General features: G+C 43.0%; 1 protein-coding gene across 2 annotated transcripts; it reads left to right on the top strand.

The window, feature by feature from the left end:
* The first annotated feature begins 1,641 nt into the window (after positions 1-1,641).
* LOC106571695 (ankyrin repeat and SOCS box protein 2) lies at positions 1,642-22,020 on the top strand. 2 transcript variants are annotated; one of them, XM_082961860.1, is made up of 7 exons: positions 1,642-2,302; positions 2,752-2,907; positions 3,150-3,395; positions 3,672-3,843; positions 13,797-14,352; positions 19,080-19,233; positions 19,585-22,020. In XM_082961860.1, exons 1-7 carry the CDS (start codon positions 2,194-2,196, stop codon positions 19,713-19,715), a joined length of 1,524 nt encoding a protein of 507 aa, XP_082817986.1. In that variant the 5' UTR covers positions 1,642-2,193; the 3' UTR covers positions 19,716-22,020. The 2 variants fall into 2 exon arrangements, with proteins under 2 accessions (XP_082817986.1, XP_082817985.1); XM_082961859.1 differs by lacking the exon at positions 19,585-22,020 and having other exon boundaries at positions 19,080-19,560.
* Positions 22,021-22,209: the final 189 nt, after the last annotated feature.

The raw sequence follows: 22,209 nt of genomic DNA on the forward strand, positions 1-22,209 counted from the left end.
TACAGATGATAACACACAGTAGATGTGGATTTATGTGACATTGCTGTTGTTTGGTTTTACTTGAGTTGGGTGCAAGACATATCTATGTCATTTCACATTCTGGATTATTTGGTGCAATCTTTATTATGCTGCACTAAATGTGAATGTAGAGATAACAATTTCATTGCAAATGTTGTCGAACTATCATATAATTCTTATAATTGCATTCATATCACTGAACATATAAATAATATAATTGCACGTGTGGTTGAACTATCATATAATACGTGTATGATGATGCCTCAATTAGAGTGTTATATATTTTCTTCATACCTCGTATGATTCTTGTTATTTGTTGCACTGCACCTTTTTTCCCCCATTCTCCTTAAAGTGATCAGGTAAAAACAGTTTGAGAAACCATGAAAGTTCAAACTACTTAGAAACCATTACCTGAAGGAGATTTTATGATAAATCACACTCAATTTTTTTTTTACCACACAGTAGAATTTCAAGGGGTGATAATACAACAATGCTCCTTCGTTGAGCCAAGGTTTTATTTCACTCACAGCATCAGTCGTGTAAAGCGTTAGCATATAGTTGTCTAGTACAATTCTGAAATTAGGAATTATTACGCACATCCAGATGGGCAAAATACATTGCTGAATTGTCACATGGATTATGTTTTACTGTGTCTTTACAATACATGCCTGTGTGTTACTATCTTTACAATACATAGCTGTGTGTTATTATCTTTACAGTACATACCTGTGTGTTACTATCTTTACAGTACATAGCTGTGTGTTACTATCTTTACAATACATACCTGTGTGTTACTATCTTTACAATACATACCTGTGTGTTACTATCTTTACAATACATACCTGTGTGTTACTATCTTTACTATACATGCCTCCTGTGGCTTGATTATTCCACCGAGTTAATGATGAGGCTGCTTTAAGATACTTGAGGAGGTTGTTGTTGACCTTCTGTCTTGTTGCAGTGTTCTTGTTCTTTTGTTTTCCTGTTGCCTGGGTCCTAATTCTATCACCAGAAGGTTGGAGAGTCAAGCATCTCTTGTGTCTTCACTGAAGGTTGTGATGCATGTGTGTGTGTGTAAGAGAGGGAGAGAGGAAGTGTGTGTGTGCACGCGCGCATATATGTGTGTTAGAGATCATCTACCAGGTGCATAGGATTAGGCTCTTGGCAGCCATTCAAAAATTATAAAATCAGCGTTTCGCCTAATTGCTAATTAACTCAACTAGGCTTACTTTGTGCAGTGCACTTGAGTCCGAGCCGGGTCTTTGTGGGGTTATTCGAGGTTGTGTTGTAAGTCATTGGGATCATGCTAACTAAGGGTGGCAGCCCAATTGACTGGCAAGTACATGTCCTTCAAGGTGTAATATTTCAAAGGTATCAATCTACTAACCATGTTGTGAGGTGGTTAGCATACAAGATTTGCTGTTGTCCTAGGTTTGAATCAGACATTGACTGTTGGACGTACTAATGGACTGAACCAATGCTAACCCACTCACGGGGTGCCGGCGCTAATACTTTGATATTTGTTGGGTTTCCGTCATTGGTCATTCACTTTGCGAATGCCTATCACCCCCGAAAGAAGTTTTAATACTGATGTTTTAATTTGGTTTCATTACGATAGGAAAGAATGAAAGTCGACTATCTACAGAACATGCCTTCATCAGACGCAACCAGAAGCTACACCTTCACCAGCAATGAGGGGAAGCGCTGTGTGGCATGGAGACGCTACGATGGGTCTATGCTTTTCACCGCTGAGCCTGAAGAGTGAGTATGTTCCCATTCCACAGTATTTTAAGTACACCATAAAGGAGTAATCACCTAACCATGGATCTGTTTACTGAAAGTTTCATAGCTCCCATAGCAGTTAACTCCTCTTGAATACCCAGCCCCACATCAGCAAGGGAGTAACAATTGTAAAATCAATGTTAACGGTCAATCGTCTGTGAACTGAAAAAACTGAACTGAACAAAATTAGTCAGATTAGGTACTTATTTATCTCTTCTATGAGTGTGAAAGTGTTTGTCTGTTTGTAAATGTCTATTTTCTATTCATTGCATCACCTGTTATTGAATACAACTCAAGTAGAGAACCTGCGCTTAATTTTCTCTATTCTCTTTGAGGCTGGTTGACCCGGTCGTCAAAGCCATTAAGGGTGGTGCTGTGGGTGCTCTGACTGAGATGGTGAAGACTGGGAGAAACCTGACGGAGAGGAATAAGTTGGGGTGGCTGCCTCTGCACGAGGCCGCAACCCACGGAAAGAAGGAATGCCTTGACATCTTACTGGAAGGTGAGTCACAACATTTTGGGATTGTGCCAATCCCCACACCATCACAGCATATGACATATCAAAACAATCTTTGGAATTCCTGTTGCATCTGTTTTGAGCCCGCTTCAACCAGGCATTGAATGTAAATAAATTAGCACTAGTGTCGAAAGAGACCTTTTAACTCAGAATACTTACTGCGTTCATTTCAAAACCACTTCTTGCTGTATACCCATGTGGGATAGGCTAGCGTTAATGTATGAAGGTTTACTGTGCTTATCAAGTGCCATGCCAGGTTTTTGACTTGACACGGTCTGATTTCACAGTATCTTCTCAATTCTGCATCATCTAAATGTCTAAATGAGTTTTTCACTATAAATGCCATGTGATTCTTAAACACCCAACATTTTAAACTGTCATTATGATCACACTTGCTTACACAACTGCTAACCCTGTCCTGTCATTGAATCCAGCCCATCCTGAGGTGATTAACAGGCGCACGATGAAGGGCCAGACTCCTCTCTTCCTAGCGGTGGTGGCTGAAAATGTGTCCTGCGTCCAGTGCCTGCTGGAGAAAGGAGCTAACCCCATCATCGCCGACAAGGACAGGGAAACCCCTCTATATAAAGGTACATACCTATGCATAAAGGACACCCGCATGCCATTCTTTGAGACAATGATTGCAAGTTTGGGTAATGTGAAGTTATTAAGTCACATAACCTAAATGTACAGTGTCCATATTAGGACAGCATCAATCTAGCTCATTTCGTTTTTTTAAAATTCATTGGATGATTGGGCTATATTCAACAAAACATGTGTTCACTGTTTTTCTCCCTCTCACTAACAATCCATCCATATGTCCCGTTCAAAGCTTGCGAGGGAGAGAATGTTGAGATGGTGGCAATGCTTTTGGGCTTTGGGGCCGGGGTGAACAAGCATTGCATTCAGGGCTGGACCGCCCTCCACGAGGCTGTGATCCGCAACAACATGGAGATATGTGAGCTGCTGATGAGGGCTGGGGCCAAGCTCAGTCCACTCAACATGTATGGTATCACTCCCCTGTTCGCTGCAGCCCAGACGGGAAATGTTGAAGTCCTGAACTTCCTCATCACCAACGGTAACCAGTATGCTGGCTTAGGCGTGGAAGTGTGTTGATTTGCTTAAGTGCAGATCAAAGCTTTTGTCATCAGTTTTATTAGATATGTGACTCCTATCACATTCCAGGTTGGATTTATTATATTTTTCCAAGTGTTTTTTTTCCCGCAAGACAATGTGATTGTGTTAATTAAACCGAGCGGCATGCCACTGAAGTCGTACATCCTAAATGCTAAAGAAAGTTCTTAGTGACATTTGTCTCGTGTAAAATGTCTGTGTGGGCCCTTTGATGATACAGGTGCAGACGTTAACAGCCAGGCGAACGATGGGGCCACGCCGCTCTATGAAGCCTGTAAGAACGGACATGAGGAGATCGTGGAGCTCCTGCTGTCTAAGAAAGCAGATGCCAACAAACCCACCAAAGCTGGACTTCTGCCCATTCATATCGCTGCCCAACGTGGATATGATGAGTAGGTAGAAATATCATACATTCTCATACAATAACTACATTTTTACGACAATATGAATGGATTTGATGACAATGAAATCTTCATTCAAAGATTTTGTGGGAGTAAAGGTATCTATTCTCATCTCCATTTTCACTTTGTTGTTATGTGTAACGTCACTAAAGTTTGTGAGGAAAGACCACACCTGAAACATTTACATCTCCTCCCCTCTCGACAATCAATGGCTGTATATATATATACCACAGTTTACCCATTATATGACCAGATAGTCTAGTGGCCGCTCTAACAATGAAAATAAATCTCTTCAAAAATGGAAGGCAGTTCTGGAGGAGGCAAGATCAAGTGGGAACAACAGGCACAATGGTTTCCACTAGTTACCACAGCCACAAAGTCAAAATGGACTGTATCCTAAAAATGTATTAAAACAAAAATGTGCTTTTTGGTTTTAATTTAAGGTTAGGGTTAGGCATAAGGTTTGCAGTGTAGTTAGGGTTAGGTTTAGAAATCACATAAATTGTAGAATCAGGTCAGGTTTATGACTAGTGACGACCAGGCACAATTCTGATATAAAGTGTTTTTTGTCAAAGTTGCCACAATGTCACGTTTCCTACTTATATCAGTATACTCACACTTGTAAGCTAATGCACTTCTTAACATAGTAACAACCTGATCATTACAAAACTTCTATTCGATCAAATCAAACTTTATTTGTCACATGCGCCGAATACAACAAGTGTAGACCTTACCCTGACATGCTTACTTACAAGCCCTTAACCAACAGTGCAGTTCAAGAGTTAAGAAAATATTTACTAAATAAACAAAGTAAAAAATAATAAAAAGTTACACAATAACATAACAATAACGAGGCAATATACAGGGGGTACCATGAGGTAATTTGTACATGTAGGTAGGGGTGAAGTGACTATGCATAAATAATAAACAGCGAGTAGCAGCAGTGTACAAAAGAAATGTAATAGTACGGTGACCATTTGATTAATTGTTCAGCAGTCTTATGGCTTGGGGGTAAGCCAAACATAGCAAATAAGCCATTACATTTTATGTTCACCAAATTCGACACTCTCATGGACATCAATACAAAAACTTGTTTAAATGGAAAAAAAACGCATCATACTGGAGAAGACAGATTTTGAGTTATCCCTCTCGCTTCACCTCTTCCTCTTTGTATATACTCACCCTATTCTGTTCCTGTTATCGTAATCTTTCGTTGCATTTCGAACTTGCTCCTGTCAAGTCTCGTTCACTGTGTTTGTCTCACAACCTCGTGATTAAAATCAGCTGGCTCTTGGATTCGTGCTTTAGAGTTTTATTTTGGTTCGTTTGCTACCTTCAGGCTCTTTATCTCCCTTGATTCTCACATTTCACGGACCAGCAAGCTACCAGCCTTCCTAACGTTTACTCTTCGGCCAGCCCCAACATGCCTCAACCCGGGGTGTCTGCGGCCCATTCTCAAGACCGCGCTTTCCTGAGCACATCTCCCGACCGACACCTCCACGGCCCTGCTTCAACGAACGCAAAAGAGCATCTCCCGGCATCATGCAAGCCTCACTCATCGGTGGACCCGTGAAACATTTCTGAAACAGCATCCAAGTCCCGGCAATTCATCTATAATTCATTTTTATATATATATTTTTATTTCACCTTTATTTAACCAGGTAGGCCAGTTGAGAACAAGTTCTTATTTACAACTACGACCTGGCCAATATAAAGCAAAGCAGTGGCACAAAAACAACAACACACAGTTACACATAAACAAACGTACAGTCAATAACACAATAGAAAAATATATGTACAGTGTGTGCAAATGTAGGGAGGTAAGATAATAAATAGGCCACAGAGGCGAAATAATTAGAATTTAGCATTAACACTGGAATGATAGATGTGCAGATGATGATGTGCAAGTAGAGATACTGGGGTGCAAAAGAGCAAGAGGGTAAGTAATAATATGGGGATGAGGTAGTTAGGTGTGCTATTTACAGATTGGCTGTGTACAGGTACAGTGATCGGTAAGCTGCTCTGACAGCTGATGCTTAAAGTTAGAGAGGGAGATATGACTCCAGCTTCAGTGATTTTTGCAATTCGTTCCAGTCATAGGCAGCAGAGAACTGGAAGGAAAGGTGGCCAAAGGAAGTGTTGGCTTTGGGGATGACTAGTGAAATATACCTGCTGGAGCGCGTGCTACGAGTGGGTGTTGCTATGGTGACCAGTGAGCTGAGATAAGGCGGGGCTTTACCTAGCAAAGACTTATAGATGACCTGGAGCCAGTGGGTTTGGCGACAAATATGTAGTGAGGGCCAGCCAACGAGAGAATACAGGTCGAAGTGGTGGGTAGTATATGGGGCTTTGATGACAAAACGGATGGCACTGTGATAGACTGCATCCAGTTTGCTAAGTAGAGTATTGGAGGCTATTTTGTAAATGACATCGCCGAAGTCAAGGATCAGTAGGATAGTCAGTTTTACGAGGGTGTTTGGCAGCATGAGGAAAGGATGCTTTGTTGCGAAATAGGATGCAGATTAGAGATTTCATTTTGGATTTGAGATGCTTAATGTGAGTCTGGAAGGAGAGTTTGCAGTCTAACCAGACACCTAGGTATTTGTAGTTGTCCACATATTCTAAGTCAGAACCGTCAAGAGTAGTGATGCTAGGTGGGCAGGAAGGTGCGGGCAAAAATCGGTTGAAGAGTATGCACTTAGTTTTACTAGCATTTAAAAGCAGTTGGGGGCCACAGAAGGCGTGCTGTATGGCATTGAAGCTTGTTTGGAGGTTTATTAGCACAGTGTCCAAAGAAGAGCCAGATGTATACAGAATGTGTCTTCTGAGTAGAGCTGGATCAGAGAATCACAATCAGCAAGAGCGACAACATTGATATGTACAGAGAAAAGAGTCATCCCGAGAATTGAACCCTGTGGCACCCCATAGAGACTGCAAGAGGTCCGGACAACAGGCCCTCCGATTTGACACACTGAACTCAGTCTGAGAAGTAGTTGGTGAACAAGGCGAGGCAGTCATTTGAGAAGCCAAGGCTATTGAGTTTGCCGATAAGAATGCAGTGATTGACAAGTCGAAAGTCTTGGCCAGGTCGATGAAGACGGCTGCACAGTACTGTCTTTCATCGATGGCGGTTATGATATAATTTAGGACCTTGAGCGTGGTTGAGGTGCACCCATGACCAGCTCAGATACCAGATTGCATAGCGGAGAAGGTACGGTGGGATTCAAAATGGTCGGACCAAAAAACGTACCCGATTTAATCTGGTTACTACTCCTACCCAGTAACTAGAATATGCATATACTTATTAGATATGGATAGAAAACACCCTAAAGTTTCTAAAACTGTTTGAATGGTGTCTGTGAGTATAACAGAACTCATATGGCAGGCAAAAACCTGAGAGATTCCTTTACAGGAAGTGGCCTGTCTGACCATTTATTGGCTTTCTTTGACATCTCTTTCCAAAACAAAGGATCTCTGCGGTAACGTGACACTTCCCACGGCTCCCATAGGCTCTCAGAGCCCAGGAAAAAGCTGAATGTCGTCATTCCAGCCCCAGGCTGAAACACATTATCGCCTTTCTCAAGTGGCCGATCAGGGGACAGTGGGCTTAGGCGCGTGCACTGGTCGCCCCCGTCTTTCTTTTTTTTCCTCTATTTACCGAAACGCAGATTCCCGGTCGGAATATTATCGCTTTTTTACGAGATAAATTGCATAAAAATTGATTTTAAACAGCGGTTGACATGCTTCGAAGTACGGTAATGGAATATTTAGAATTTTTTGGTCACGAAATGCGCCATGCTCGTAACCCTGATTTACCATTTCGGATAGTGTCTAGAACGGACGAACAAAACGCCGCTGTTTGGATATAACGATGGATTATTTGGGACCAAACCAACATTTGTTATTGAAGTAGAAGTCCTGGGAGTGCATTCTGACGAAGAACACCAAAGGTAATAACATTTTTGTTATAGTAAATCTGATTTTGGTGAAGGCTAAACTTGCTGGGTGTCTAAATAGCTAGCCCGTGATGGCTGGGCTATGTACTTAGAATATTGCAAAATGTGTTTTCACCAAAAAGCTATTTTAAAATCGGACATATCGAGTGTATAGAGGAGTTCTGTATCTATAATTCTTAAAATAATTGTTATGCTTTTTGTGAATGTTTATCGTGAGTAATTTAGTAAATTGTTAGTAAATTCCCCGGAAGTTTGCGGGGGGTATGCTAGTTCTGAACGTCACATGCTAATGTAAAAAGCTTTTTTTTGATATAAATATGAACTTGATTGAACAAAACATGCATGTATTGTATAACATAATGTCCTAGGGTTGTCATCTGATGAAGATCATCAAAGGTTAGTGCTGCATTTAGCTGTGGTTTGGGTTTAGGTGACATTATATGCTAGCTTGAAAAATGGGTGTCTGATTATTTCTGGCTGGGTACTCTGCTGACATAATCTAATGTTTTGCTTTCGTTGTAAAGCCTTTTTGAAATCGGACAGTGTGGTTAGATTAACGAGAGTCTTGTCTTTAAATAGCTGTAAAATAGTCATATGTTTGAGAAATTGAAGTAATAGCATTTCTAAGGTATTTGAAAATCGCGCCACAGAATTCAACTGGCTGTTACGTAGGTGGGACGATTTGGTGCCACCTAGCCCAGAGAGGTTAACTTGGCTTTCGAAGATTTTAGAAAGGCAGGATGGATATAGGTCTATAACAGTTTGGGTCTAGAGTGTCTCCCCCTTTGAAGAGGGGGATGACCGCGGCAGCTTTCCAATCTTTGGGGATCTCAGACAATATGAAAGAGAGGTTGAATAGGCTAATAGGGGTTGCAACAATTTTGGCGGATAATATTAGAAAGAGAGGGTCCAGATTGTCTAGCCCAGCTGATTTGTAGGGATCCAGATTTTGCAGCTCTTTCAGAACATCAGCTGTCTGGATTTGGGTGAAGGAGAAGCGGCGGGGGGGGGCTTCGGCAAGTTGCTGCAGGGGGTGCAGAGCTGTTGGCCGGGGTAGGGGTAGCCAGGTGGAAAGCATAGCCAGCCGTAGAAAAATGCTTATTGAAATGATCAATTATCGTAGATTTATCGGTGGTGACAGTGTTTCCTAGCCTGGGAGGAGGTGCTCTTATTCTTCATGGACTTTACGGTGTCCCAAAACGTTTTGGAATTAGTGCTACAGGATGAACATTTCTGTTTGAAAAAGCTAGCCTTAGCTTTCCTAACTGACTGAGTATATTGGTTCTTGACTTCCCTGAAAAGTTGCATATCGCGGGGGCTATTCGATGCTAATGCAGAACGCCACAGGATGTTTTTGTGAACCAAGGGCTATATCTGTTCTTATTTCAATTTTTTTTCAGTGGAGCATGCTTATTTAAGATGGTGAAGAAAGCGCTTTTGAAGAGCAACCAGGCATCCTCTACTGACGGGATGAGGTCAATATCCTTCCAGGATACCCGGGCCAGGTCGATTAAAAAGGCATGCTCGCTGAAGTGTTATAGGGAGCGTTTGACAGTGATGAGGGGTGGTTGTTTGACCGCGGACCCATTACGCATGCAGGCAATGAGGCAGCGATCGCTGAGATCCTGATTGAAGACAGCAGAGGTGTATTTAGAGGGCAAGTTGGTCAGGATGATATCTAAGAGGGTGCCCATGGTTACGGATTTAGGGTTGTACCTGGTAGGTTCCTTGATAATTTGTGTGAGATTGAGGGCATCTAGCTTAGATTGTAGGACGGCCGGGGTGTTAAGCATGTCCCAGTTTAGGTCACCTAACAGTACAAACTCTGAAGTTAAATGGGGGGCGATGAATTCACATATGGTGTCCAGGGCACAGCTGGGGGCTGAAGGGGGTCTATAACAAGCGGCAATGGTGAGAGACTTGTTTCTGGAAAGGTGGATTTTTAAAAGTAGAAGCTCGAAATGTTGGGGCACAGACCTGGATAGTATGACAGAACTCTGCAGACTATCTCTGCAGTAGATTGCAACTCCGCCCCCTTTGGCAGTTCTATCTTGTTATAGTTAGGAATGGAAATTTCTGGATTTTTGGTGGCCTTCCTAAGCCAGGACTCAGACACGGCTAAACCAGTAAATAAAACAAACTTAGCGAGGAGGCTTCCAATGCATGAAACCAAGGCTTTTACGGTTACAGAAGTAAAAAAATTATGACATCACCAGAGGAACAGAGGAGGAGTAGGATAAGGGTATCGCTGAAGGCTATAAAATCTGGTTGTCTAGTGCGTTCGGAACAGAGAGTAAAAGGAGCAGATTTCTGGTCGCGGAAGAATAGATTCAAGGCATAATGTACAGACAAGGGTATGGTAGAATGTGAGTACAGTTGAGGTAGACCTCGGCATTGAGTGACGATGAGAGAGGTTTTTTTCATCTCGGGAAAGCGCACAGTAACTAATCTCAAAGCAGTCCTTGTTCCACATTCTCCTCTGTGTTAACTCCATAGTTATTTTATATATTATGGGCTGGCATCAAAAACCATACAGCTCAATCACCATACAGCTGCTAGGCTACACTCTCAGGAAAAAGGGTTCCAAAAAGGTTATTCGACTGTCACTGTGGGAGAACCCTTTTAAAATAACATTTGGGTTCCATGTAGAACCCTTTTGGGTTCCATGTAGAAAAAGGATTCTACAGGGACAGCAGAAGAACCATTGTATGTTCTGGATGTCACATTGTGCCGTTTACGGCAAGAATCTCATCATTCTAAGCATTATCCCTTCAATCCCGTTTTACCTTAATTCATGTTGTGTCATTGTGGACAGTGGTGTAAAGTAGTAAAAAGTAACAATAATTAAAATTAAGTAGTTTTTGGAGGTATCTGTACTTTACTTTGTTATTAATTCTTTTGACAACTTTAACTTTTACTACACAACTTTCCTAAATAAAATAATATACTTTTTATACCTACATTTTCTCTGACACCCAAAAGTACTAGTTCAATTTTGAAAGCTTAGCAGGACAGTAAAATGTTCCAATTCATGTACTTATCAAGAGATTATCCCAGGGCATCCCTACTGCCTCTAATCTGGCAGACTCACTAAACACAAATGCTTTGTTTGTAAATTATGTCTGAGTGTTGGAGTGTGCCCCTGGCTATCCGTAAATGTAAAAACATACAATAATAATTGTGCCGTCAGGCTTGCTTAATATAAGGAATTTAAAAGGATTTTTACTTTTGATAGATATGTATATTTTAGCAATTACATTGACTTTTGACTATATTTAAAACGAAATACTTTTTTTGACAATTGGGTACATTTTCCACCACCGATTGTGGATAAACGTGCTGCTGTTGGCACTTTTATTATGCAATTCATTTAATTTAAAGGTATTAGTCCAGGGTCACATTTACCACAGTCCACGTGAGGGCAGGCCACATATATCATCAGCTTGCATCAAATTGTTGCAATAAGCTCATTTCAACTAAATATTGGCCACAATACTACTATAGACTCAGACTGGCCTTCTCACTCTAGAAATGCCATCTTTATGTAATGGCATGGCGTCCATCCTACCATGATTGTTTTTTCTCTCTCTTGCTATCTTGCTCTCTCCATTTTCCCATTTATCTTTCACTAAACTACTTCTCCCTCTCTCTGGTTAGTCGACTATGGCTGCCCCTCTTTACTGGGACGACAACCATATTTCAAGTTTGAAGTGTTATTAGTCGAACAGTATGTAGGGATACACATGGTATTCACCATCCAACAAAATGCTTACCTTCAGGTTCCTTCTCGAACAATGCAACAATAATAAGAAATAAGAAAAAATAAGAAAAAGTGAATAGGAACATAAAGTAAATGGCTCAGTAGAATAAACATACTGTAATACAGGAAGGCACAATTTGTAGTCCAATATTTACATGTGTTTTGGAGAAGGTGGGATTGGGGGGCAAGAGTTTAAATTGCACAGTATTAAGCAATCATAATAAGAGTCTTGTAGCAGCAGTTGTGATGTGTGTGTGTGTAGCATGAATGTGTGTGTTAGTGCATGTGTGCTAAGGTGCGGAGAATCCGAGCAGGTGGTCAGTCCAGTTCAAGTGTTCAGCAGTCTGATTGCTTGCAGATAGAAACTGTCTCTGAGTCTATTGGGATCAGACGTCATGCTCCGATACCATCTGCCCAACGGTGAGGGAGTAAACAGCTCGTGACTGGGGTGTGTTGGGTCCTTGACAATGCTGTTGGCCTTCCTCAGGAACCGTTTCTAGTAGATATCCTAGATGGGTGGGAGTACGGTCCCAGTGATGTACTGGGCAGACTTCACCACCCACTGGAGGGCCTTGCGGTCGGGGACTGAGCAATTCCCATACCAGGCCGTGATGCAATCTGTCTGGAAGATCTCAATGGTGCAGTGGTTGCATTTGGAGAGGACCCGTGGTGGCATGTCAAATTTCTTCAGCTGCCTTAGGAAGTTGCTTTTGCACCTTCTTGCCAAGAGTGGTGGTGCTGTTGGTACATCCACCTCCACCATGTTCCCCACTGCCTGACGACACCACCCTCACGAGCGATGACATTCCTTGCTGCCTCCACTGCCTGATATTCATTCCACCACCACCAAATCGGCCGCAGCCCGATTCTTCCTCAGTAATTCTTCTAACTACAAGATCCGAGCTCAAGATCACGCCATAATCTTTACCACCAAATGCTGTAAGAGGACTGTACTTCCTCTTTTTGGGTCACCTCGATTCCCATCTCAGCTCAGATGTTTACCATCCATTTCATCTACCCCTGACCTCTGGACACTCAGGGCATCAGAACTATCATCCATCCATTCAAACCATCAAGCCCTCTGACATGTTCACGCCGCTCCGTTCTCGGACGTCTCGGGAGTCCTGACCCTTCCTCTTTGGGGATTAACTCTGGGCCGAGAAGCAGAGACCACCAGGACTCCCACCCCAACACTGTCTTCATCTCTCCCTCCCGATCCTTAAATGGCCAAGTAACCAACAACCTGAACCATCAAGCTCCTTCAACCATCCTAAACCTTCAAGTTCCTTCCACCATCCCGATCTATCAAGCTCCATCAACCATCCTGAACCATCAAGCTCCATCAACCATCCTGAACCATCAAGCTCCTTCAACAATCCTGAACCTTCAAGATCCTTCCACCATCCGGTCTATCAAGATCCTTCAACCATGCTGAACCATCAAGCTTCTTCAACCATCCAAAACTGTCATGCTCGTTCAGTCATCCAGAGTCATCCTCCAATCATGCGACAGCACCTCTCATGACGCCTACCAAGAAGCTTTCATTCTACAACCACCTAAAAATCATCTAACCTCATTCGAAGCCTGCATGACGTCATTCCACATTCATACCTTATAACCTTTTCCTGCATTAAAATATCTCAAACATATTTATGTTGAAAATGTGGTCTGTACCTAAAGTAGTGAACCAAAAGTTATTGTTAGACAAAGCAAAATGTGCTGTAGATCTTCACCTAACTGTCACGACTGTCGTAGGAATGAGCGGACCAAAGTGCAGCGTGTGTGTCGTTCCACATTTTATTTATACTGTGAAACTATGCAATACATAAATAAACTGAATGACAAAACAACAAACCGTGACGCAGAGGTGAAACATACACTACTCAAAATGAATCTCCCACAAACCCAAGTGGGACAAACACCAACTTAAATATGACCTCCAATTAGAGACAATGATGACCAGCTGCCTCTAATTGGAGATCATCTCAAACAAAGCCCAACATAGAAATACAAAAACTAAAACAACCCAACATAGAAATACAAAACTAGAACATAACAACATACAAAAAAAATTACTGGAAAACCCCCCTGTCACGCCCTGACCTACTCTACCATAGAAAATAGCAGCTTACCATGGTCAGGACGTGACACTAACTACACTAGGATTCTTTGAACCTCTTCCCTAATCTCCTATCCCGATGACTATTCCCTATGCTTTTCCTATTCAGGATCGTGTCCAGACTGATCCAAGTCACCAGCAAGTCCAGAGTGCGACGCAGTGGCATCAGTCCCCTCCATCTTGCCGCCGAACACAACAAAGACAACACCCTGGAGGTTCTGATCGAGGCAGACTTCGACGTCAATGCCAAGCTGTCCACCGACCGCTCTTCCATATACCAGGATCGACGAACCACTGCACTCTATTTCGCAGTCACCAACAGCAACGTTGATGCTGCCGCCATGCTTCTTGAGGCCGGCGCAAACCCCAACCTGGACATCTTCAACCCGCTACTGGTGGCTGTGAAGCAAGGTTGTGTCCAAATGGTGTGCTTACTGGTGGAGCACAGGGCAGACATCAATGTTAAAATCCCAACTCATCCCACCTCGTTCCCGGCAAGTGTCATGTTCTGTATGAAGTATCTATCTCTGCTCAAGTACCTCATGGACAATGGCTGTGACGCCCTATCCTGTTTCAAGTGTGAGCATGGCACCAAACCACACCCACCGATGAGGAATATATACAAGGATGACCTGGGACTCTGCCACGAGGAGCCAGGTGTGCAGGTAGGTGGGATTAGCAGAAAGATGGTTATTTTGTGGTTTGAGAGAAAATATGTTTGGGCAAGAGTTAGAACAGGAAATTACGTGCTAGGTGGTTGGTTGGGGGTGGTCGACATGGGAATGTCAATAGTTTGAATCCAGGCACATTTAGTTTTTTACTGTTTTGTTTTCTAACCCTTACCTTAACCACTTATTTGCATGCCAAAGTAGAACCTTACCCTAACCACTCACCAGCGTGCCTCAACATAACCTGTTGACCTTGCATGTACATTTCTGTCATTTTGGGATTCAGAGAATGAGCGATTCTCAGGCTCGTAGAATTCTGTGTTTGTTGTGAGATCAAGTTGGCCACCCGTTTATTTAAATTTGATGGTAAAGGTAACCACTGCGCTAGCCCCCCAAAACCAGAGACTAGGGAGCAGTTTTACCACAGAATTCAAATAACTTAGTTGCAGTTACATTTGCGGTATCTTGTGGCATTATGCTTCTAAATGCATTATGTATAGCATTACTTGGTTCTGTCAAGGCTCAGGAGAAGACCCAGATGCAGACAATTTCGAAGTAACAAAAGTTTATTACATAAACAGGGGGGCAGGCAAACGACAGGTCAAGGACAGGCAGAGGTCAGTAATCCAGGGTGGTGTGACAAGGTACAGAACGACATTCAGGCTCAGGGTCAGGGCAGGCAGAATGGTCAAAAAACAGGAAAGCTAAGAAACAGGAACTAGAGACACAAAGGAGCATTGGGAAAAAACGTTAGTTGGCTTGACGAAACAAAACGAACTGGCAGCAGACAAACACAGGTATAAATACACTGGGGATAATGAGGAAGATGGGCGACACCTGGAGGGCGGTGGAGACAAGCACAAAGACAGGTGAAACAGATCAGGGTGTGACAGAGTCCTTTTTCAACTCTACTGTCAGTTCAGGCAATGGGCATAGATCAACGGGCTCCAGCCCATGATGGCACCAGCAGTCCAGTCAATAAGGGGATTGTGTCACTGGATCCAAGAGAATCCCAATACCACAGGAACCTGAGGAGACTTAACTTCTATGGGCTACGTGGGACGCATCCCACCTGCGGGACACAGCCAGTGAAATATCAGGGCGGCAAATTCAAAAACAACAAAATGTCATAATTCAACATTCTCAAACATACAACTATTTTACACCATTTTAAAGAAACACTTCTCCTTGATGTAACCACATTGTCCGATTTCAAAAAGGCTTTACAGCGAAAGCAAAACATTAGATTATGTTAGGAGAGTACATCGACAAAAATAACCACACAGCCATTTTCCAAGCAAGGACATGTGTCAATAAAACCCAAAACACAGCTAAATGAAGCACTAACCTTTGACGATCTTCATCAGATGACACTTAGGACATTATGTTACACAATACATGTATGTTTTGTTCGATAAAGTTCATATTTATATCCAAAAACAGCATTTTACATTGGCGCGTGATGTTCAGAAAATGTATTCCCACCAAAATTTCCAGTGAATGTGCACATCGATTTACAAAAATACTCATCATAAACATTGACAAAATATATAACAATTATTTAAAGAATTATAGATAGGCTACTCCCGGATGCAACCGCTTTGTCAGATTTTAAAATAGCTTTACAGAGAAAGCACATTTTTCAATATTCTGAGTACATAGCTCAGCCATCACAGAGAGCTATTCAGACACCCGCCAAGTTCGGGGCAACCTAAACTCAGAATTAGTATTAGAAATATTATTTTACCTTTGCTGATCTTCGTCAGAATGCACTCCCAGGACTGCTACTTCCACAAGAAATGTTGTTTTTGTTCCAAATAATCCACATTTATGTCCAAATACCTCCATTTTGTTTGTGCGTTCAGAGCACTATCCAAAGGCATAACGTGTGAGCGCGGTACCAGACGAAAAGTCAAAATGTTCCATTACCGTACATAGAAGCATGTCAAACACTGTTTAAAATCAATCTTTATGGTATTTTTTACGTAAAATTTGCGATAATATTCAAACCGGACAATAGTGTATTCATTCAAGGAGAAAAAGAAGGAACAGCGTGCTCACGTGACCGCGCATATCCAATCCCTTTGTTGTCAGGCAGTCCACTCAGAAACTGAGCTCCTATTATCTGCCCAGTGACAGGAGAATGCTCAAACCACTTTCTGAAGGCTTTAGACAGCCAATGGAAGCCTTAGGAAGTGCAACTGTAGTTTCGAAAGGGACTAGAAAGAAGAACTACAATTCTCAGATCCTCCACTTCATGGTTGACTTTTCCTCAGGTTTTTGCCTGCCATATGAGTTCTGTTATACTCACAGACACCATTCAAACAGTTTTAGAAACTTCAGAGTGTTTTCTATCCAAATCTAATAATATGCATATTCTAGTTTCTGGGCCAGAGTAGTAACCTGTTTAAATTGGTTACGTTTTTCATCCGGCTGTGAAAATACTGCCCCCTAGCCCAGACAGGTTAATTAGCATGAATTGGAAAGCCTCACTGTGGTTCCCTGACACTCATAGGTTGATGGTAGTGTTTTTTTTTTATTTTACCTTTATTTTACCAGGTAAGTTGACTGAGAACACATTCTCATTTACAGCAACGACCTGGGGAATAGTTACAGAGGAGAGGGGAGGAATCAGCCAATTGTAAGCTGGGGATGATTAAGTGGCCATGATGGTACAGTATGAAGACCAGATTGAGAATTTAGCCAGGACACCAGAGTTAACACCCCTACTCTTACAATAAGTGCCATGGGATCTTTATAGTGACCACAGAGAGTCAGGACACCCGTTCAACGTCCCATCCGAAAGACAGCACCCTACACAGGGCAATGTCCCCAATCACTGCCCTGGGGCATTGGGATATCTTTTTTGACCAGAGGAAAGGGTGCCTCCCATCTAGGGACTGACCAGGGCCAACCCTGCTTAGCTTCAGAAGCAAGCCAGCAGTGGGATGCAGGGTGGTATGCTGCTGGCAATTGTGGGTGACCCGGCCTATAGAGCATCCATCCAGTGTTCTAACGTCCATGGAAATGGAGAGGGGCTGAGTGTGGATGCACAGCTAGGAAGGCAGGGTGGCGTCCAAAAAACTCTCATTGGCCCCAGAGTCGATGATACCCGGAGAGATTTTGACTGGTTCCCCCACAGCAGGATGACATGGAAACAGGTGTGAGTAAGGGGAGAGGAAAAGTTATTCGTATGGCCCACCAGAGTAATTGCCCCTACTGGTGAGCCTGGTTTTTTAGTGGACAGGAGGACACGAAATGACCAGTCGTGAAGCCGGTGTAGACGTTCGGCTCGGGACAGCCTAGCTCTGCCTAGTTGCATCGGCTGAGGAAGAGGTGATTCGGCAGACTTCGGAGACTCTCGGGGGTACTCGGGTAGCCTCGAGACCTCTTGGCAACGGAGACGTTGGGGACTTCCGGGATGCCTCGGAGGCGAGGTGGAATCCTTAGGTGGGCGAGTGGAATAGGACCCCTCTCCTTCCTGCGTTCCCGTAGCCGCCCATCGATCCGGATGGTCAAGGCAATGAGCGAGTCGAGATCCGTCGGTAGTTCCCGGGCTGCTAGTTCATCTTTAACCTCCTTCGATACTCCGTGCATGAATGTGTCGAACAGCGATTCTGGGTTCCAGGCACTCTCAGCTGCCAATCCACCACATAGTCTGCCACACAGCAGGAGTCTTGCCGAAGCTGGAGTAACTTCTGGCAAGCCTCTCTCCCGGACAATGGAGAATCAAAACCTTCTTCACCTCTGCCACAAATTCCTCCAGACTGAAGCATATGGCCGACTGTTGTTCCCACACGGCCGTAGCCCAGGTGAGAGCCCTCCCGGACATCAGCGTGATGAGGTACACTATCTTCGAGTGGTCCGAGTGGAAGGAGGAGGGCTGCAGCTCGATGATGAGAGAACACTGCACAAGAAACGCCCAACAGGTTCTTGACTCTCCAGCGAAGCGTTCCAAGGGAGGTAAGCGGGGCTCTCGGGAAACCGGGGTTAGCCGGGGAGGCCGCACTGCTAACAGCCAGGTTACTGAGGGTCTGGGAGGTTACCGTCGTGGTAGGCTGCCTGACAGACAACGCGCGGAATTGCTCCAGCAAAGTGTTCATTGCGCGGTCATGGCGTTCAGCCAAGGTCTAGAACCCTTCCATAAGACCACAAAGCAACTCCTCATGCCTTCCAATGGTGGCTCCTTGGGTGAAGACAGCGTTGCGGAGCTGGTCCGAGTCTGCTGGATCCATCATGGGCAGTTTGTACTATCAAGGCTCAGGAGAAGACCCAGATGCAGACAGTTTCAAAGCATCAATAGTTTATTACAAAAACAGGGGGACAGGCAAACGACAGGTCAAGGACAGGTCAGTAGTCCAGAGCAGAGTCCAAAAGGTACAGAACGGCAGGCAGGCTCATGGTCAGGGCAGGGCAGGCAGAGGTCAGTAATCCAGGGTGGTGTGACAAGGTACAGAACGAAAGGCGGGGTCAGGGCAGGCAGAATGGTCAAAAACCAGGAAAGCTAGAAAACAGGAACAATAGACAGAAAGGGGCATGGGAAAAAACGCTGGTAAACTTGACGAAATAAAGCAAACTGGCAACAGACAAACAGAGAACACAGGTATAAATACACTGGGGATAATGAGGAAGATGGGCGACACCTGGAGGGAGGTGGAGACAAGCACAAAGAAAGGTGAAATAGATCAGGGTGTGACAGATTCCTTTTTCTACTCTATTGTCAGTTCTGTGACATTATCTCCAGTCCCTCAATACGTCATTGGGCAGGACCCATCATAGATGCACTTCTAGATTACGTCGGTAATGTGCAGCTGTGCTCCAGACTCACTGAACATCTGGACAGCTACGAGGCCTGGGCCTGTATCAAGGAGAAATCGAGTGAGTACCTTCTTCATCAGGGTCCAACTCTGTCTAAACAGGTTAGGTATATTTACACAAGTTTGCAACAACCTTCAAATGTGTCAAAAAGGACATTTAAGGGTGACATTTTCCTAAAGTTCTCCCTCACAGAAATTGTTCAAGCAAAGTCACAACATAAATTGCTTTGCAGATTATAATTTCACTTAGTTTACTAAGTGACTTAGTGGCTTTGTGACAGGACAATGTTGCCCTAAGACATTTCCTAGTGAGAACAGGATTTTCCTTCTTCCATATGCTTTTATAACACTGTAACTAAAGATTATCTTATGGAAAACCTATACTCGTGCATGCCAATCCTTTATTCAACAGTGCCCCCACGGAGCCTTTTGCAGTTGTGCAGGCTGAAGATCCGACAACGGGTGGGAGTCCACAGACTGAGGCAGATCAGCACCTTACCCCTACCGGGAAGACTTGTCAACTTTCTGAACCATGAGGAGTGATTCATAGCACAATAAGGACACTGGCATGGAATTCAATACTGTAGAGTTGTTAACATTCTGTTTATGCATGTGATTGTGTCTGGTAAAGGTACATTCTATAAGATTACATGCAGCTAATTGTAATACAAGGATTGACAAAGCTCATATGAGTTTACCACATCCTGAATCAGTGCAGATTTAATCCTTATTCTTTTACATTTTGGTTTACACACAAACATTCAGGAAACAATGTGGTAAGCCACTGAACGTTCCAAACAAACCCCTTCATTCAAAGAAAATCGAAGGAGCATGACAGATTTGGCATTCTATTTCAATGCAGAGCGTGTCATCCGGACTTGTTTGAACAGGAAATCTTGCATTTTGTTACAATGGTGCACTTACTTGATTTCACCTTTTATGAAAAATAGTTTTTTAACCTTGTTGCTTTTATTTCTTAAAGTAGAATGGAAAAATGTACATATCAGTATTTTGTTTTTATGTATGGAGTGAAACTTATATTCAATACTTATTGTGTGAATTCACATACCTAATAAGCTCCCACCTTTATTTGTCTATCCATGTTACATGTACCTACACCGTGTCACGTTATAAATTTGATTTTTGTTGTGTTATTCATAAGTTACTATTGAATGGCTTGCAGCTTTAAGACTTTTGGTGTAATCAACCTTGGGATGTTACATATTCATAGAAAATAAATTAACTGTACTTCCAGTAAACTACATCCACATGAAGTCAGACTAACACACGCATACATCCCCCTTAAGCTCTACAGCCCCTTCTCCATTCCATTTTCACAACAGAGCCCAGTGTTTTGAACACAACACTCCCTGCGCCCTTTGACCCCCAGCACTTTCAAGTCCCCTGCACCTGCCTCCCCTAGCCAGTGTCTCTCAGAAGGTCAAAGGGACTATGAGGCTCACAGTGGATGGAAGCAGCGGCGGACATGCTGGCTTTGCATATCATTGTGTTCCCCCATGAGGACGGCTAAAAATACATGGGCCACTATAACCACCACCTGCTAGAAGAGGCCGGGGTGCTGGTTCAGGGTCAGATATGAACTTTAATCCTCCTGATGGTTAAAGTGAGGATTTGCGGTTTGGTAATCTGATCCTAGATCTGTGGTTAAAGGAGACTTCTACCTCGAGCGAGTGAGTTTTTGGTACTGCTGGGGAGCACAGGAGGGATAGTTCTGAGCTCTCTCTAGAACAGAACAAGTAAAAAAGTTTGTAAGAACAGAGTTTGTCAACGACAGTCCTGGGTTCCCAATGAGTATGCAGGTTTATGGAAGGGGATTGCCAGTTCAAATCCCAGGTCTGATGGGGAAAATCAGGCAGAATGTGGTCAGCTTCCCTCATACTAAAACCTTTTCTTAGGGCTAAAAAGCAAAACAGATTTGTAGACATGGACCACTTCATTGTATAACCCCAGGAGGGACCTCATCACAAATGTCACGGCTTGAATGGTTGGAGCATAGTGCTTATAAAACTAGGGTGAGGGTTATGGGTCTGAAAATAATTGTGGTTAGACTTGTACTGCTTTTTAAATTGTTATGTATGGATTATGAATGTGTTATGAAGTCCTTATGTTGGTACCCTTCATTAAAGTGTTACCCAATATGGAATACAGTATGTGTTAACTTTAAATCACTGTGGATTAAAGTTTCTGTACCATATAACACCACTGATTCCCTACAATAGGGCTGCCCAAACCTCTTCCTGGTGATCTACCATCCTACAGGTTTTCAGTACAGCTGATTCTACATATTAGCTGCTCACCAAGACTTTAGCTAGCTGAATCAGGTATGTTAGGTTAGGGTTGGACTGAAAACCTACAGGACGCTAGCTCTCCAAGAAGAGGGTTGGACAGCTCTGTGCTACATCAAGGGAAAACAACCACATGTAGACCTTACAGTGATTTAAAGTTACCACTAGGTGGTAATATAGCTCCACTGCATTGCACAGAGAACAGCAGGAGCATTCAAATTGCTAACAAACAGAACAATATTCAGCCTTATATCTGGAAGTTGTGATGAAATTTAAATTGTTCCTTTTTCCTGATGCTATCTTGATCTATGTTTTAGAAATTAACACTTGGAATGACAGAGTACATAGGCCTAGACCATTCTGAAAATATTGCATTCTTGGATGGCATATAAACCTGTGCACCTCGTCAAATTAACTATTAATTAAGCCTTTGCCAATTTCATTTGAACTATTTTTATGACATAAGGGCACTGGAACAAATAAAACCAAATCAAATGCAACTTTATTTAGGTCTCTATTCAATCCGCATTGCAGAAATTCAGTGTTACAGCATTATTGTGATGTAAAGGTTCCCATGTTAGTGGAGACTACATTCACAGAAAATTCTGCAAATGTCAGCTCAATAGGAAATGACCTTTAAATGTCTAGCGCCCTATCTGTAATGCTTCAGCGATACAGATTGAATAGAGCCCTAAGGAGCATTTAAACATATCAACACACTTTACATTCAA

This window comes from Salmo salar, chromosome 15, assembly GCF_965601325.2.
Source record: "Salmo salar chromosome 15, fSalSal1, whole genome shotgun sequence".
Taxonomy (NCBI): Eukaryota; Metazoa; Chordata; class Actinopteri; order Salmoniformes; family Salmonidae; genus Salmo; species Salmo salar.

Bases quoted from the DNA above. Each gene is read 5' to 3' on its own strand.
- LOC106571695 (XM_082961859.1), top strand. From the start codon at position 2,194: ATGGTGAAGACTGGGAGAAACCTGACGGAGAGGAATAAGTTGGGGTGG. The intron at 2,908-3,149 runs GTACATACCTAT...TCCCGTTCAAAG, and splicing joins GGAAACCCCTCTATATAAAG to CTTGCGAGGGAGAGAATGTT. The intron at 3,396-3,671 runs GTAACCAGTATG...TTGATGATACAG, and splicing joins GAACTTCCTCATCACCAACG to GTGCAGACGTTAACAGCCAG.